Genomic DNA, 14,810 nt, shown 5'->3' on the forward strand with positions numbered 1-14,810 from the left:
TTTTTTTTTTAAGGGGAGGTGGAAGCATGCTACATGTGGTGAGCATGTAGGGTTATGCTGCTCTTGTTGCTTAGTCACTAAGTCATGTCTGACTCTCTTGTAACCGCATGGACTGTAGCCCGCCGGCCTCATTCTGTCCAGGGGATTTCTCAGGCAAGTATACTGGAGTGGGTTGCCACTTCCTTCTCCAGGGCATCTTCCTGATCCAGGGATCAAACCCATGTCTCTTCCTTGGCCATGGATTCTTCACCACTGAGCGACCAGGGAAGCCAGGGAAGCCTAAAGTGGTTCATGCTACATGGGATTTCATGGCAGGAAGTGGTTTTGTCTCATTGTGCTGTTTTAAATTCTGCTGTGGTTTAATAAAATTAGAATTTATAATTCCTGGTACTTAACATAAAACAGCGGAGGTGATGTTAAACAGTAAATAAAAGGTTCATGGATGAAAAGAAACTACACAGAGCCTTGAGGAATAACAGTCTAAACTATGTTTGTTTTAATTCTCCTTTTAAGGATTTTCCCAGATCACCACCATCATCACCACCCCCTACTATGGTCTTAAGGATGTGGTCTAACCAACATTTTCCAGCAAAAAAAAAAAAAAAAAAAAAGTGGGATAGAGCTAAGCGACTTGAATTCTCAAAGATAAAAATTAAGTAACATACTTTTTGATGACAGTATTTTTCCCTGTGATTCTACCAGAATCAACTTCATTTACATACAAATTGGTAATACATTAGAATCTCACTAAAAAAACCACCAATGTTCCCCTAAGACATAAAACCATATACTGATCTATAAATTTCATTTCAGTATATGATGTCAAGTGCATTTTAAAAATATACTCCAGGGCTTCCAAAGGCTTCTTTAACCCACTAGGACTAGTCTTAGCATTTAATTTATCCTAGACCTAAAAAACTTTCTGCTTATTCTCCCAGATAATCTATTCTTGATTTGTTGAGATACTAAACACTATGCTTTACAACCTGAAATATCAAACCCCTGGTGACCTCACTCCTGTGCCCTGCACAGAGCAAATCCTCTCAGCAGGAGGCCGAGTGGCGCCCAGGAGAGCAGACCACGCCCTTCCCTAGACCTGACGTCAGCCCTGGGGACGGTCCACACTGACCTTGCAGAACATCTGTCCCACAGCAGCGACACAAGGATTCAGAGGGTGCCATGAAAATGCCCTCCTCAGTTTTTGAAAAACACAAATAAACGCTAAAGACAACCTCTTCCTGAGTAGAAACACATATACCACCACCAATAACAGTAGAGTCAGCATTGGAAAATCAGGGTTTAGTAAGAGCTCAGCAATCAGGGCTAATGTCACCCCAAGGTTAATCTCACTGATCTGTAGGACACAGCAGAAATTAAAAATCATTTCTTCCCGCACAATAAAAAGCATAATGCCTAGGCCAGATTAATACTTTCTAATAGAGGAAGAACATTTTCACCTAAGCATCTACAAAATAGGCAAATATTTCTTGAAAGATTATAGTTCTAGGAAAGAGGCATTTAAAAATCCTTTCCTTAAATATATTAGGCCTATTTAAATTTATTATGATTAGAATTTTTATGCTTTAAAAAAAATCAAAATTTACCCTTCCAGACTAGGCACCCATTTCCACATGCCAATAAAATTTATAGAATACGCTTAATAAATCTTTCCTCTCATGCAATTGCATTTGCGGAACTCTCTGCATACAATTTCCTTATGGTAGGAATCAAAAGCTACCTGGGTGATGTCAGAAGTAAAGCAGAGCCCAGAAGGCCACTTGAAAGAGAGGTGTACAGGTCCTGGCATGTTCTGTGGACATGTCTTAGGTTCCAACACAGAAGCAGTCAGAACAGCAGAGGAAAATGCAGTGATTCTAAAGAGAAACTCTATAGGAGCAAATGGATATGACCAATGGTTCCCCACAGAGGGTCCGACTTACTACAGCAACGGAGTCAGGAGAACAATACAGAATTCAGCTGCCCCGTTCACACAGCTTCCTGGATGATGGAGCTTTGGGAACGGCCACAGCCCACCAGTGTCGTATCACTAGTCCCACCACCACTGCTGCTGCTGCTGCTAAGTCGCTTCAGTCGTGTCCGACTCTGTGCGACCCCATAGACGGCAGCCCACCAGGCTCCCCCGTCCCTGGGATTCTCCAGGCAAGAGTACTGGAGTGGGGTGCCATCGCCTTCTCCGGTCCCATCACTAGTCTGAGTTAACTCAGTATCCTGGTAGTGCTGGTATGTGACTTAACGTTTTCCTTTTGGTTGCAGTTTTAGGTGTAAACTCTTCTTTTTAATGGAGTATAACTGCTTTACCACTTTGTGTTAGGGTCTGCTGTACAACAAAGTGAATCAGCTATATGCACACATATTTAAGAAGAGTTTGAGGCTATACTTTAAAAAATCTTCAAAGAAACCATGACAAGCACAGTGAAGTCAAGTGTACTCGGTCAAAAATCTGCCTTTGATGTGACCCGCACTGTGGATGAAGATGCTATAATTCACATCTTTACAGAACAGAGTGCATCCACACCCTTGCTCATTCATCTCTTTCTAACTCAAATATTATTTCCCTAAAGAAGGAAAGGTTGCTTTCCAGTCCTGGGTGGGTGGGAACCCTAAATCCTGGCCATGGTCAAGAAGTAATCTCAACACGCAAATCTCATGTCCTCTGAGTTGCTGGCTCCTCACTTATCAAACAATGGTATTTAAAAGCAGTTTTCTGTTAAGGTTTCTTCCAGCTTCAAAATCCTATGATTAAACTTTTCTGCATGTACATTTTAATATCCCATTTCATTTTCCTCAATATCTGTCTCAAAACACAGTTAGGAGAAGTAACCTGTATACCATGCTGAGAAGGAGGGGCAGGTGTCAAGTGAAGGATTATTCTAGAAATAGGCCACTCCCTGAGCACACGGAGTTCCCTCACAGTTTGATGCTACAGAGCCAGAACATGTGTGGGGACTGTCTCCTTCACACACCTAGAAATCTCCTGATATGAGGGGTTAACCATTGGAGGGAAACAAGGAAAAAAATCTACCCAAGAATACAGGGCCAGCTGCCGTTGACGGAAGTGTTGGTATACACTGTCACTCTCCAGAAAGTGCTACTCAAATGATCTGGCTGTAACAGAACTTCTTCAGTTTACTTGGCAGTCCTTTGCTTAACTCGACAGGACAGAAAGAAGTGATGGGAGGGCTGAGGAAGGTTTCATTCCTTTTATGTTTTATTTAACGAAACACAGAGCTTACTGCATGTCAGGTACTGTTATGAACATTTTACAAATACTTATGAATTTAATCCTCAAAACATTCCAGGATAGAATGCTATGCTATGCTAAGTCACGTCAGTCGTGTCCGACTCTGTGTGACCCCATAGACGGCAGCCCAACAGGCTCCCCATCCCTGGGATTCTCCAGGCAAGAACACTGGAGTGGGGTGCCATTTCCTTCTCCAATGCATGAAAGTGAAAAGTGAAAGTGAAGTCGCTCAGTTGTGTCCGACTCTTAGCGACCCCATGGACTGCAGCCCCCCAGGCTCCTCCGTCCATGGGATTTTCCAGGCAAGAGTACTGGAGTGGGGTGCCATTGCCTTCTCCGCCAGGATAGAATAGTATACATGATTTACAGATGAGGAAATAAAGACACAGAGAGTCGAAATAACCTTCTGCAAGTCATAGGCTGGTTAAATGGCAGAGGTAGAATTGAATCCAGGCAGTGTGGCTCTGAAACGCCTACTGAGTAACAGACCCAAGAAGGTGGCTTTTAGGAAGAGAGCACAGTGAGCCATCTTCCGTAAGGCTTGCTGAAAAGTAATGTGAAGTGGAAGTCATTCAGTCGTATCTGACTCTTTGCAACCCCATGGACTATATAGTCCATGGAATGCTCCAGGCCAGAATACTGGAGTGGGTAGTCTTTCCCTTCTCCAGGGGATCTTCCCAATCCAGGCATCGAACCTAGGTCTCCTGTACTGCAGGAGAATTCTTTACCAGCTGAGCCATAAGGGAAGCCCATGCTGAAAAGAAATGTTCCCCCCAAAAGTCTCCAAATTCCAGCCTGATGCAGACTTGCTAAAAAATCATCCTAGTAAATTTGAAAGAGAACTCACCCTCATGCCTTTGGACGTCCAGAAGCTCACTCTGCATGCCGTGTACCCTGCAGCTCTCCTAAGAACAGCAGTTCTCAGCCAAGGGTGGCATTTTAGATTGACCCAGAGAATGGGCTGAAAGGTCACAAGCCCCCCACTCTCCCTTTCTCAGCACCCAACACACATACACACAGGTTTTGATATGCACCCCCAAGTGTGTTTAGAAATGTGCACATGTATTTTGATAAACCTCCCTAGGTGACCCAACTCTCCCTCCCCTGGAGCAAAGCTAAGGTTCTCCTAATAATTTTGCAAAGGTGGGAAGATCAATCTTGCATTGTTTCTATCTCCCAAGTCTCCTCCCCCAACCCTCTCACAGAAGATAAACGCAGGCGTGATAGGGGATGCTGCAAATACATACCAAATACCAAACTGGCTATTCGATGAATACATAAATGCAATTGACATTCTTTCACAGTCTGAAATCCTCTCTTTACTCTCAGGATATATTACACCATTCTCTTTTTATATAAACATGCCACTTTAAATGCTAATTCAGATGCAACACTCAATTTTTTCTTCATTTTGTTTCTTGGTTTCTAACATTCAAAATGACACTGGACTTCCAATCAGCTTCAACAATAGTTATTTTGAATTTTTGCTTCCATATTTGTGGGAGTGGGAGGGAAGAAAGTACTAAGAGGAAAACTAAATTCATTTTAAAACTTATCCAAATACTGTTTACATGCCCTTTATTTTGCTTGAATTAAGCCCTTTTCCTCTCTTTCAGAAAAATCTTGCCTTCACCTTGCTGAAAATCTCATAAATCTAATTCAACTCAGTTGTAAAACCAGGGTGATTCCCTCTCCTTGCATTCTAGAAACAATCTCATTTTACTCAAATTACTTTTCCTAACAGCTCGTCAAGGCAGTATGTTCTGGATGAAATACAATTGGCCTGAATATAAGTCTTCTTTTTAAAAAATACAGAGACCTACATATGCCAATGACATCAACCTGAGTCTATCCAATTATATAGAAGGCCACTTCCTTTCTTGTATCAAAATAAGGAATTTCAATCTGAGAAATAAAGCAAGTTCCCTAAATATGAACCTTTAATTTGTGAACTTTCAAAAATGTGAAAGTGCCCCTGTGTGCCAGCTATTGTACTACTGTACTTTTCAAGGTAGTGAAATTAAAAATGTAGTCTTTATTGTTTTGTGTTTATTTTTTCATGTATTATTTGTGTGAAAACTATTATAAACCTATTACAGTGTGGTACTATATAGCCATCACTTCATGGGAAATAGATGGGAAACAGTGGAAACAGTGTCAGACTTTCTTTTTGGGGGCTCCAAAATCACTGCAGATGGTGACTGCAGCCATGAAATTAAAAGACGCTTACTCCTTGAAAGGAAACTTATGACCAACCTAGATAGCATATTCAAAAGCAGAGACATTACTTTCCCAACAAAGGTCCGTCTAGTCAAGGCTATGGTTTTTCCAGTGGTCATGTAAGGATGTGAGAGTTGGACTGTGAAGAAAGCTGAGCGCTGAAGAATTGATGCTTTTGAACTGTGGTGTTGGAGAAGATTCTTGAGAGTCCCTTGGACTGCAAGGAGATCCAACCAGTCCATTCTGAAGGAGATCAGTCCTGGGTGTTCTTTGGAAGGACTGATGCTAAAGCTGAAACTCCAATACTTTGGCCACCTCATGTGAAGAGTTGACTCATTGGAGAAGACCCTGATGCTGGGAGGGATTGTGGGCAGGAGGAGAAGGGGACAACAGAGGATGAGATGGTTGGATGGCATCACCAACTCAATGGACATGAGTCTGAGTGAACTCCGGGAGTTGGTGATGGACAGGGAGGCCTGGCGTGCTGCGATTCATGGCGTCGCAAAGAGTCTGACACAATTGAGCGACTGAACTGAACTGAACTATATAGCCAATTGTGTTAGTTGGATACCTAGGCTAACTTGGTTGGACTTAGGAACAAACTGGACTTACGGACATGCTCTCAGACTAGAATTCATTCATACGTAGTGGACCTACTGTGTCCTAATCCAGTGCACCCAGTTCAACCTATCTACTGTGAGACAAGCTGTCTTCTAAGTCCAGTAGGCCCAGCTCCACCCAGAAGCTTCCAATAACTTTCAGGATCTTTTGCCTCTGTTGTCCTAATCTTTCTAATAACACACCCTCTCTGCTGCTCACCCTGGTCTTCTATCTAATACCTAAACATCCTTTCTTGCCCCTGCCCAAGAGATACAACATGGGAAAGACGTGAAATAAGCTTATCACCTTTTTCATGTACTTTTTAACATGTTGCAAAATGGTTCTTGACAGCACTTTCCCTATCTAGTTTTGTCCCTTGTCAGTCCACCAGAAGCACCCCATTAATGACTCAGCTTCTGCTGTGCTAAACGCAGCTCAGAGACACCCTGCCCAAAGGTATGTATATTTCAGTGAGACCCCGCCAGAGAAAAAACACCTTTAAGATCCAACTGAATGAATTTCAGTTCTTTCAGATCCAACGGGATGGATGTCTGGCATTATGATAAGTGTGTTTAAGATGCTTCTTTGTGTACAGGAAAATGAATTTCCTAGCAGACCTGAAACTATGTTATGCCAGCAGCACCTTGCCCTATTTATTCCATGACCAGTCCTACTAGACTTCAACCATCTCAGAATAACAATGAAAGGAAAGGAGGAATGGAGAAGGGACAAAACTCTATGGAGCGAACAGTGCTGTCGCTAGATCAAGAAATTAAAACTAAGCCAAGAAGACACTTAAGTTGCTTTCAGCAATTTCAATACTCCCAGAAATTCCTCAGCATGCAGGAAGCACTTTTCCAGGTCTTGTGTGCACAAGAGGAGCTGCTTTCTGCTTTGAGTTTCTACTGCTAGATGTGTGGGGCCAAAAGAACATAAAGCCAACACTAACTCACCAAGTGTTAGCTGCTGTTTCAACTAAAATAAAGTGGTAACTACAGAGAGCCTGCTCCTCTCTCCAGGGAATTCCATGAAAAAAAGAAGCAGCCCTTTATCCTGTAGGGCTATTTATTTGATCAATTAACAAAACATGATGGGGTCCTTTACAATTAAAGGGGACCGTGGTTTTGCTCTGAACCACCCATCAGCTCACACCTTGGGCTTTTACCCTTTTCCCACTCTCCCTGTCTGAAAACAGACAACACAGAGAGAGTTTTATCACTCAGCATTGTCGTTTTAGGACTCATGTTCAAAAGACTAGTTAAGGGACCCACCAGACCTTTTATTAACCTTTTAATAAATATGGACAGTTTAGGTTCGCTGTTATTGGAAATTTTACAACTTAAATGGTATTAACATCTTGAATCTGGAATTTGCTCTAGTTTAGTCATCCTATTGGGTATATAGTATTTCATTGCATGACTACCTCATGATAGGACATATAGCTTTTGACAACTAGCTAAGAGGAAGGGGAGCAGAGAGTATGGCAACTTCTGTTCCAAGGACAAAGAGAAGGAATGATCTAGAAGAATCTGGGAAAATGGCTAGTCTTTGTAAGAAGAAGGTAACTAGCTAAGATCTACCCTACAGGGAGTCAGAATAGAGATGGGATTTGGGGTCTTGAAGTCAGTAAAGGGCTGGAAGAACTTCTGGAAAACTGATCTGGGGTCACTTGGTTATTAAGTAATATCAGGTCTAGAAATAATTTCCCTTAACCTCTCTTTCCGATGACAGTTGCACTGTTAAAAACAGAGAAGTCACAATCATTGTCTTCACAATCTTTTAAAACACATGAGAAACACAGACCTCAAGTTAGTCCTGGAGAAAATGATCGTGAATTACACATTATTGGCAATCTGTATTCCTTTTTTTCTAGACAGAATATAGTTTGCTTTTTTGTCCTTTTCAATTAGTAATTTTAAAAAAGCCTACTTTTATGTTCTTTTATTTGTAAAAGCTTTAACTTTTATATAATATATATGCATTATAGCACATGTATGTTTTGATCACTTGATTCCAGACAAGCAATATCTATAAGCTTACTTAAAACAATACTAAGCTTTTAAAAATCTGATATATCTATATGTCTGAATGATGAAAATGCATTTAAAAAATATTATCCTCCCATGCACACAAATTAGAAGTTGCAGATGTAACAAAACCAGAGGCCTTCTTTCAAAAGACAGCTTTTCTGAAGGTACATGCCCTCTGAAAAGTTCAGTCACATGCCCAGGTACCACAGACAACATGGAATACACCCCATTGGATAGGTGCTCGTTGTTGACACAGACAGACAACAGAGGAGCAGGATGAAATCGTCAATCTTTCTGGGAGAAGTAATAAAAGACTTGAAAGCATTTGTGCAGTAAATTGCACAGTAAATAAACTGAGGAAGTGTTAACAGGTTTAATGATCAGGTACCATGATGTGGGCGAGCACCAATACCTAAGAAAAACTCACACATGCTTGTCTTCATCAGATTTGTATTGAAAACTCAGAGTGGCATTACATCCCAGAACACAGATGTCATAAGTCATTAATTCTTTGAGGAATACTTGTATTTAATAGAAAATTTAAAAATAGAATGTTTATTTCTTATTTGCTTTACTTGCAACTGTTAATTTTTTCAAAGTTCACTAAAAAAATGGTAGATTTATGTTGATATATATATATGATGCTTTATTCATATAATTTGATCAATAGATTAGCTGATTTTTATTAGGAGGGGATTTTTAATTGACTTATATATAATTTTATTTTTCTCTTACTAAGTATTCAAAGCATATAATCCAAACAAACTAATGCCATCATTCTTTTTTTTTTTTTTTTGTTAAAGATTCCGTTCTCTCAAGTAAAGAAATTTAAATATTTTCCTATGTATTCCTCCCACCAACTGATGGCTATCAGCTAATATAATCAGATTTGAGATTTATAGAAGTGCAAAAGGAGATATGGCCTTCCAATAAGTATGAAGATTCTACTTTGTTAATTAACATTATAATCATAATAATTTACAATAGAAAAAAGTGCCACCTTTTTAAAGGCTAAAATGAAGATTTGACTAGATTTCTAAACTTTTTAAATAAAATATAAAAGACAACCCTAAGATACTTTAAGGATTAAAAAAATTATGAGAGAAAGAGATTTTTATCTATAAATATATTTTATGTAGATATTTCTATTTTTCTTGTTCCTTATTTCTCATCATGATGGAAAATATCAGAAAGTTTGAACTTCTACCAGTCTAGGCAGAAAAGTCCTAATCATTATGCAGAAGAATGGAGGTTTTTGATTCTAAGGGCATTTTCTATGATAAACTATTAGGCCATCAACCTGTAGCGTACAGAGATATAAGCTGGGAGCCAGTGAAAATTTATTCAGGCATATTCTCCAAGAATAATGATCCAATATCCTCCCGGCAACTAAAAAAATAGAGATCAAAATGGATAGTATTGAAATGTTCCTGGCTGATGAAGTTTTGGTTCCCAGATGCAAAGACTGAAATTTTCAAAACGTAGTCAAAAGAATGAATTCTTTCAACAGTCACTACATATGTTTCTAATTCTCCAAGTTGGGATTTGCATGAACTTATCTTAAATGTTATACTTATTTTTTTTAAAAGGACATTGCCCCATCCACTAAATTCAACATAAATCAGACATCAAATCCAAATATTTCTAGACCAGCCCTTACACAGTACTAGTTGAGAGTAAATTGACGTTAGTGCATTATTAAAGGCAATTAATTTTATTCCACAACTTGATAATGAAAAAAAACTACGATTTGTGCAAATATACTATTAGCCTTAAAAAGAAAAGCCACAATAAAGAAATCAAGTCATTGTTCACAAATTTGTTATTTTAATATAAGAGCAATACATGAATCAACTCCGTAAGGTCTAGATCTAGTGGAAAGGTTAGCGGATGCAAAGTCTTCATCAATTCAGAGGCAAAGGTGTATTATTTACTCTGCAAAAATTCATAGTATAAAGAAAAATCATGGATTTCTAGATCATGTAGAAAAGCACTTTCAATTCTTTAGTCAGATCAATTTAAACTATCTGCAGACCAAATAATGTATTTGATTACATAATAGAATTTTTAAATTCAAGATTACCCCAGGAATAATGGGATATTTTGGCTAACAGTATGCGTGAGGAACAAACCCTGGAAATTTTCTTTAAGTTATTTTGAAATCATTAATTCTGACATTTATAAATAAGTGCAAAGCTTTGTCTTTTCTTAATTCAGTTGATTATCATTAATCTTTTGATTGCCACTGAAAATCTAACAAGTCAGAAAATAATGACATTACACACTTTATCCCAAAATACGAATGAATCAATAAGGAAACTAAATTATTCTACTTACAGACTTCCTCTTCTGGGAAGACTCAGCTCCTTCTGCAAAAGAAAAAACAAAACATGTTTATGAGATGCTTCCTTAACCTTGGACTACTAGGAACCAAACAGGTAACATAAAATGTATCTTCCTTGTTATGCTTGATTTGGCACTTTCTATACTGAAAAGATTTTAGTGCAATTATTTTATACTGAATCCTGTCTTACATTGTCCCTTTTATACACTGTGTTTAAGGTTCAAACACAGATTACCTAAATTCCAGAGCAGAAAAGACATCAATCCTTCCAAAGCCATGACAGGCAAATACTGAGTACGTGACACTATAATTGAGGGTAAGGGAAATCTGAGCAAACAAAGAACTTAACCAAAAAGGAAATAGAAGGAGGAGGGGAAATTCTGCAGGATTATAATTAAGTTAAAAGTGAAATGAAAAGGGAGTTAAATCAGACTATTTGCCCCCAACAGAAATAAACTCACGCAAAACGTTGTGTCTACCCAAGATCATAATTTTAAAAAGAAACAGCAAAACGTTTCCTTCTGGTGTTATTTCTTAAAGAAAATGTGATTTATGATTTAGGGTATTTTTTAAAGTAGGTTAATGAACCTCTCAAAAGGTAGGCAGACAGCAACAACAATTAATAGATTGCTTTATAGTTTCAAAGGATGCTCTCACACTTATCTCAAATTAAGATCATTATCTACCTTTCTATGGAGTGTCTATGGGAAAACAAAACAAAACCACCCAGCAAACAAGCCAAACAAATCAATAAAAAGGGATACAGAAATACTTCCACCCACTGATGGAGCTTTCAGAAGCCTGGGCATTCGAGAATGATTACTTGATGACGATAACTAAAGAATAGGAAGCAATGAGTCATCTGGCTGTTTTAACTCAAAATTTGAAAGGCTTGCCTAAATTTGGGCCTTCATTCCCATAATTATCATTTATTTTTTTGCCTGCCTGGAGTTCAAGCATCATTTTCTGAAAGGTGCTCCCCTTCAACTTCAAACTCACCTTTCCTGCTCCCTGTTCTTATTGGATCCTCAAATGTTTGTCATGGCCTGTGGTCTCCCATCTTACTTCTAAACCATGCAATTTACTTCGGCACAGCTTACCAAAAAATAAAACAGACTTGAGAGTAGCAGCCCAGAGGAGGATCCTGCCTTAAACAGAACTTAATCAAAGTTATTACTTTACTCTCTTATTAACGGGAAAATATATTTTGATATAGATTTATAATAATCAGATGATTAAATACAAGAAAAAAAAGGAAACAATTTTAGGGACAGAGTATTTTCTTCCTTTTCCTAATAGCTAACCATTTTCTTTTCAAGGGCTGCAGGGTTCAGTGGCGGAATGGTTTTTGTTGTTTTGAGTTTTTCTTTAATCCTTCATTAGCCCTAAGAAATTATAGTGTTTGCTGAACTTAGGCCCCTGTTTCCAAAACATAAATACACCTTTATTTGCTAAAGCCTCTAATGAGGAGAGATGCATCTCTGACCAAGACAGTTTTCTTTGGAAAACTGAAATGTAAATAGAACAACCAATGAATAATTTTCTATATGTGTGTCTTAGATTATGACAAGCACTGAGAAATCTGTTTTGTATTTAGGTTAAAAAGAAAAAGAAAAAAGAACTCCCTAGAAGTAATCATTCACCAGAGAGTTTCTTTTAAAAAGAAATTACTGATCTGAAAAGGAATTCATACATATAACTGAATCCCTGTGCTGTACACCTGAAATTGACAGACTATGGCAAAGCAACCATGCTTCCATAAACAAAGAGAAAGAAATCCCTGAGACCTACTATACAGCAAAGGCCTAGAGCTTAATTAAACAAATAAATACTTCTGTTTAGTAAGCTCATCTGACAGCAGCTTTAAAAGAAAAGGAGGGGTACCTGAGGTGTTATCATTAATAACAGAAAAGAAGTCAGATGTTTCAACATCTGAGGTAAACAGATCACTCAGAAGATAAGAGGGGAAGGGCCAAATAAATGATCCCCAAGTAGTTCAATCAATCATATTCCACCAAATGACCCAACCGAAAGCTGGCTGTTTTGCTCTGAGAAAAAAAAAAAAAAACTGCTGAAATGGCAAGATAAGGGATACAAAGCCAACTCTGCTTTTAATCAGAAAGTCTTTCCAACAGCTCTAGAATTATGAGTTCTAAACAAGAAGAAAGGTCACAGTGGGAAAGCCCACAATGCTGCTCCCGGTATGGCAGCCGAGGTTGCAGGCAGAGGGGCCGGGGACATTTAATAGGCCACTGTCAACTGACCTGCAGGGTCCACGCTAAACAAGCTGAGGAGCTAATCCACCTGACGGCTTGAATGTCAGGCGCGGAACTGGAAACTCAATTTGGTAGCAAATTGGAATCAGATGTGACGGTAATAAAGTGAGAGAAATGAATGTGCTGTGGCCAAGACCTTGTGAACAATGGCTGCAAAAGCCTGCAAATACCAGGAAGACTGAGAAACTGCAGATGGAGCCAGGAGGGACTATGGCCCTGCCTCGTGGGACCACACGCTGATGAGCCTGCACTGGTTGGATGCAAATGAGCAACATTAGGCACTTACTGCCCCAACCCCAGCGATACTGCGTGCGTGTCCTCATCGTATTCTTTTAGTGTCAGGACAAGGTCACTAACACACACATATATAATTAGGTAAGGCATATGGTATTGGGCTTCTCCGGTGGCTCAGACAGTAAATAATCTGCCTGCAATGCAGGAGACCCAGGTTGATCCCTGGGTTGGGAAGATCCCCTCGGAGAAGGAAAGGGCAGCCCATTCCAGTGTTCTTGCCTGGAGAATTATGGTAGTAGTGCCATGCAAATGTATGCACGTTCAGTCGTGTCTGACTCTTCACGACTCCATGGACTGCAGCCTACCAGGCTCCTCTGTCCATGGAATTTTTCAGGCATGAATACTGGAGTGGGTAGCCATTTCCTACTCCAGGGGATCTTCTAAGCCTAGGGATGGAAACTGCATCTCTTGCATCTCCTGCAGTGGCAGGCAGATTCTTTACCATTGTGCCACCTTTTAGTGCCAGTCATAAACCAAAGCTTGTGCTGAGTATACGTGGAACATGTGTTAAAAATGTAGCATAAGAACAGAGAAGGGAAGAGAGCAGAGAGAGGAAAAAAGGGCAAGAAACATCCATCTGAACTAAAAAGTGTGATTATTAATCATCATAGGTTAAAGAAATGCATATTTAGTATACTTAAGAATATTAGAATTCTAAAATTATTTTCAACGATGTTGATTTTTCAGTGACTTCTAATATTTTTAGAATCACTTTATATCATTATTTGCTTAATATTATGATCTTCTTTGCCTCCTTTTCTATAAATTCTAACTGGAAAAAATATTTTCAGTGTACATACACTAAAAATAAAGATGAAGAAAAGTTAATCTGCCTAAGTACTTTGGTTTTCATCTTGTGATCTCTTGATAAGACTGAAGACACACAGGTTCCTCAAGTTTGTGAAGAGAATTTCTGTGAGTCCAGAAAGAGAAAGCATAACAGGTGATTCTTTTCCTTTTGGCCAACCTTGGCCTCAAACAGAGAAAATAACTTGTCTTATTCACAAAGACAACTGAGAAATAGCTGCAATGTTTAATATGTATGCAATATCCACAATGGCAACTTTAACAGTATATACTATTTCTGAAGTATTTACTAGCTCTTCATACACAAATAAAATAATGTGGTTATATCTGCCATGAAATCTTTGAACTATTCTTTTTAACTGATAGGCCACTTATGATTTAAAAAAGAAAGGAGATGTCCATAGATAGTGTTACAAATAAGATATCCCCTCCTTCAAGAGGTGGGGCTTAATTCTCTTCCCCTGGAAAGGGTCTGTACTTAGCACATGTGTGCTAAGTCGCTTCAGTCATGTCCAACTCTTTGTGACCCCACGGAATGTAGCCCTCCAGGCTCCTCTGTCCATGGGGATTCTCCAGGCAAAAATACTGGAGTGGGTTGCCGTGCCCTCCTCCAGGGGATCTTCCTGATCCAGGGATCGAACTAGTGTTAGTGTGTCTTACATCTCCTGCATTGGAAGGTGGGTTCTTTTACCACCACTAGCACCACCTAGGAAACCCCTGGACTTAGTGATTCCCTTCCAAAAAGAAAGGAGGGAAAAGGAAAAGCAGCAACTTCTCAGCGGATAAACCTGACCAACACCATCTGAACCAACCAACGCTAATGATACCAATGATAAGCACAGACATCACGTGCCCCTGATATGACGTGATGGGAAGGACTTCATCTCTGTGGCATTCTCTCCCCCACAGCCTTAGCTCCCGTTTCATTCTGGAAAAAAAGAAAAGAAACAAAACACCAGGGAAACCCAAACTTAGGG

General features: G+C 39.3%; 1 protein-coding gene across 10 annotated transcripts in view; it reads right to left on the reverse strand.

Moving 5' to 3' along the window:
* MAST4 (microtubule associated serine/threonine kinase family member 4) overlaps positions 1-14,810 on the reverse strand; it is a 618,779-nt gene that overhangs the window by 288,497 nt on the left and 315,472 nt on the right. For all 10 annotated transcript variants that reach the window (XM_070774592.1, XM_070774594.1, XM_070774593.1 and 7 more), the window contains one exon: positions 10,450-10,481. In XM_070774592.1, coding sequence (XP_070630693.1) covers positions 10,450-10,481 — 32 coding nt within the window. The remainder of the gene's footprint in view (positions 1-10,449; positions 10,482-14,810) is intronic.

The sequence above is a fragment of the Bos indicus genome, chromosome 20 (genome assembly GCF_029378745.1).
Source record: "Bos indicus isolate NIAB-ARS_2022 breed Sahiwal x Tharparkar chromosome 20, NIAB-ARS_B.indTharparkar_mat_pri_1.0, whole genome shotgun sequence".
NCBI lineage: Eukaryota > Metazoa > Chordata > Mammalia > Artiodactyla > Bovidae > Bos > Bos indicus.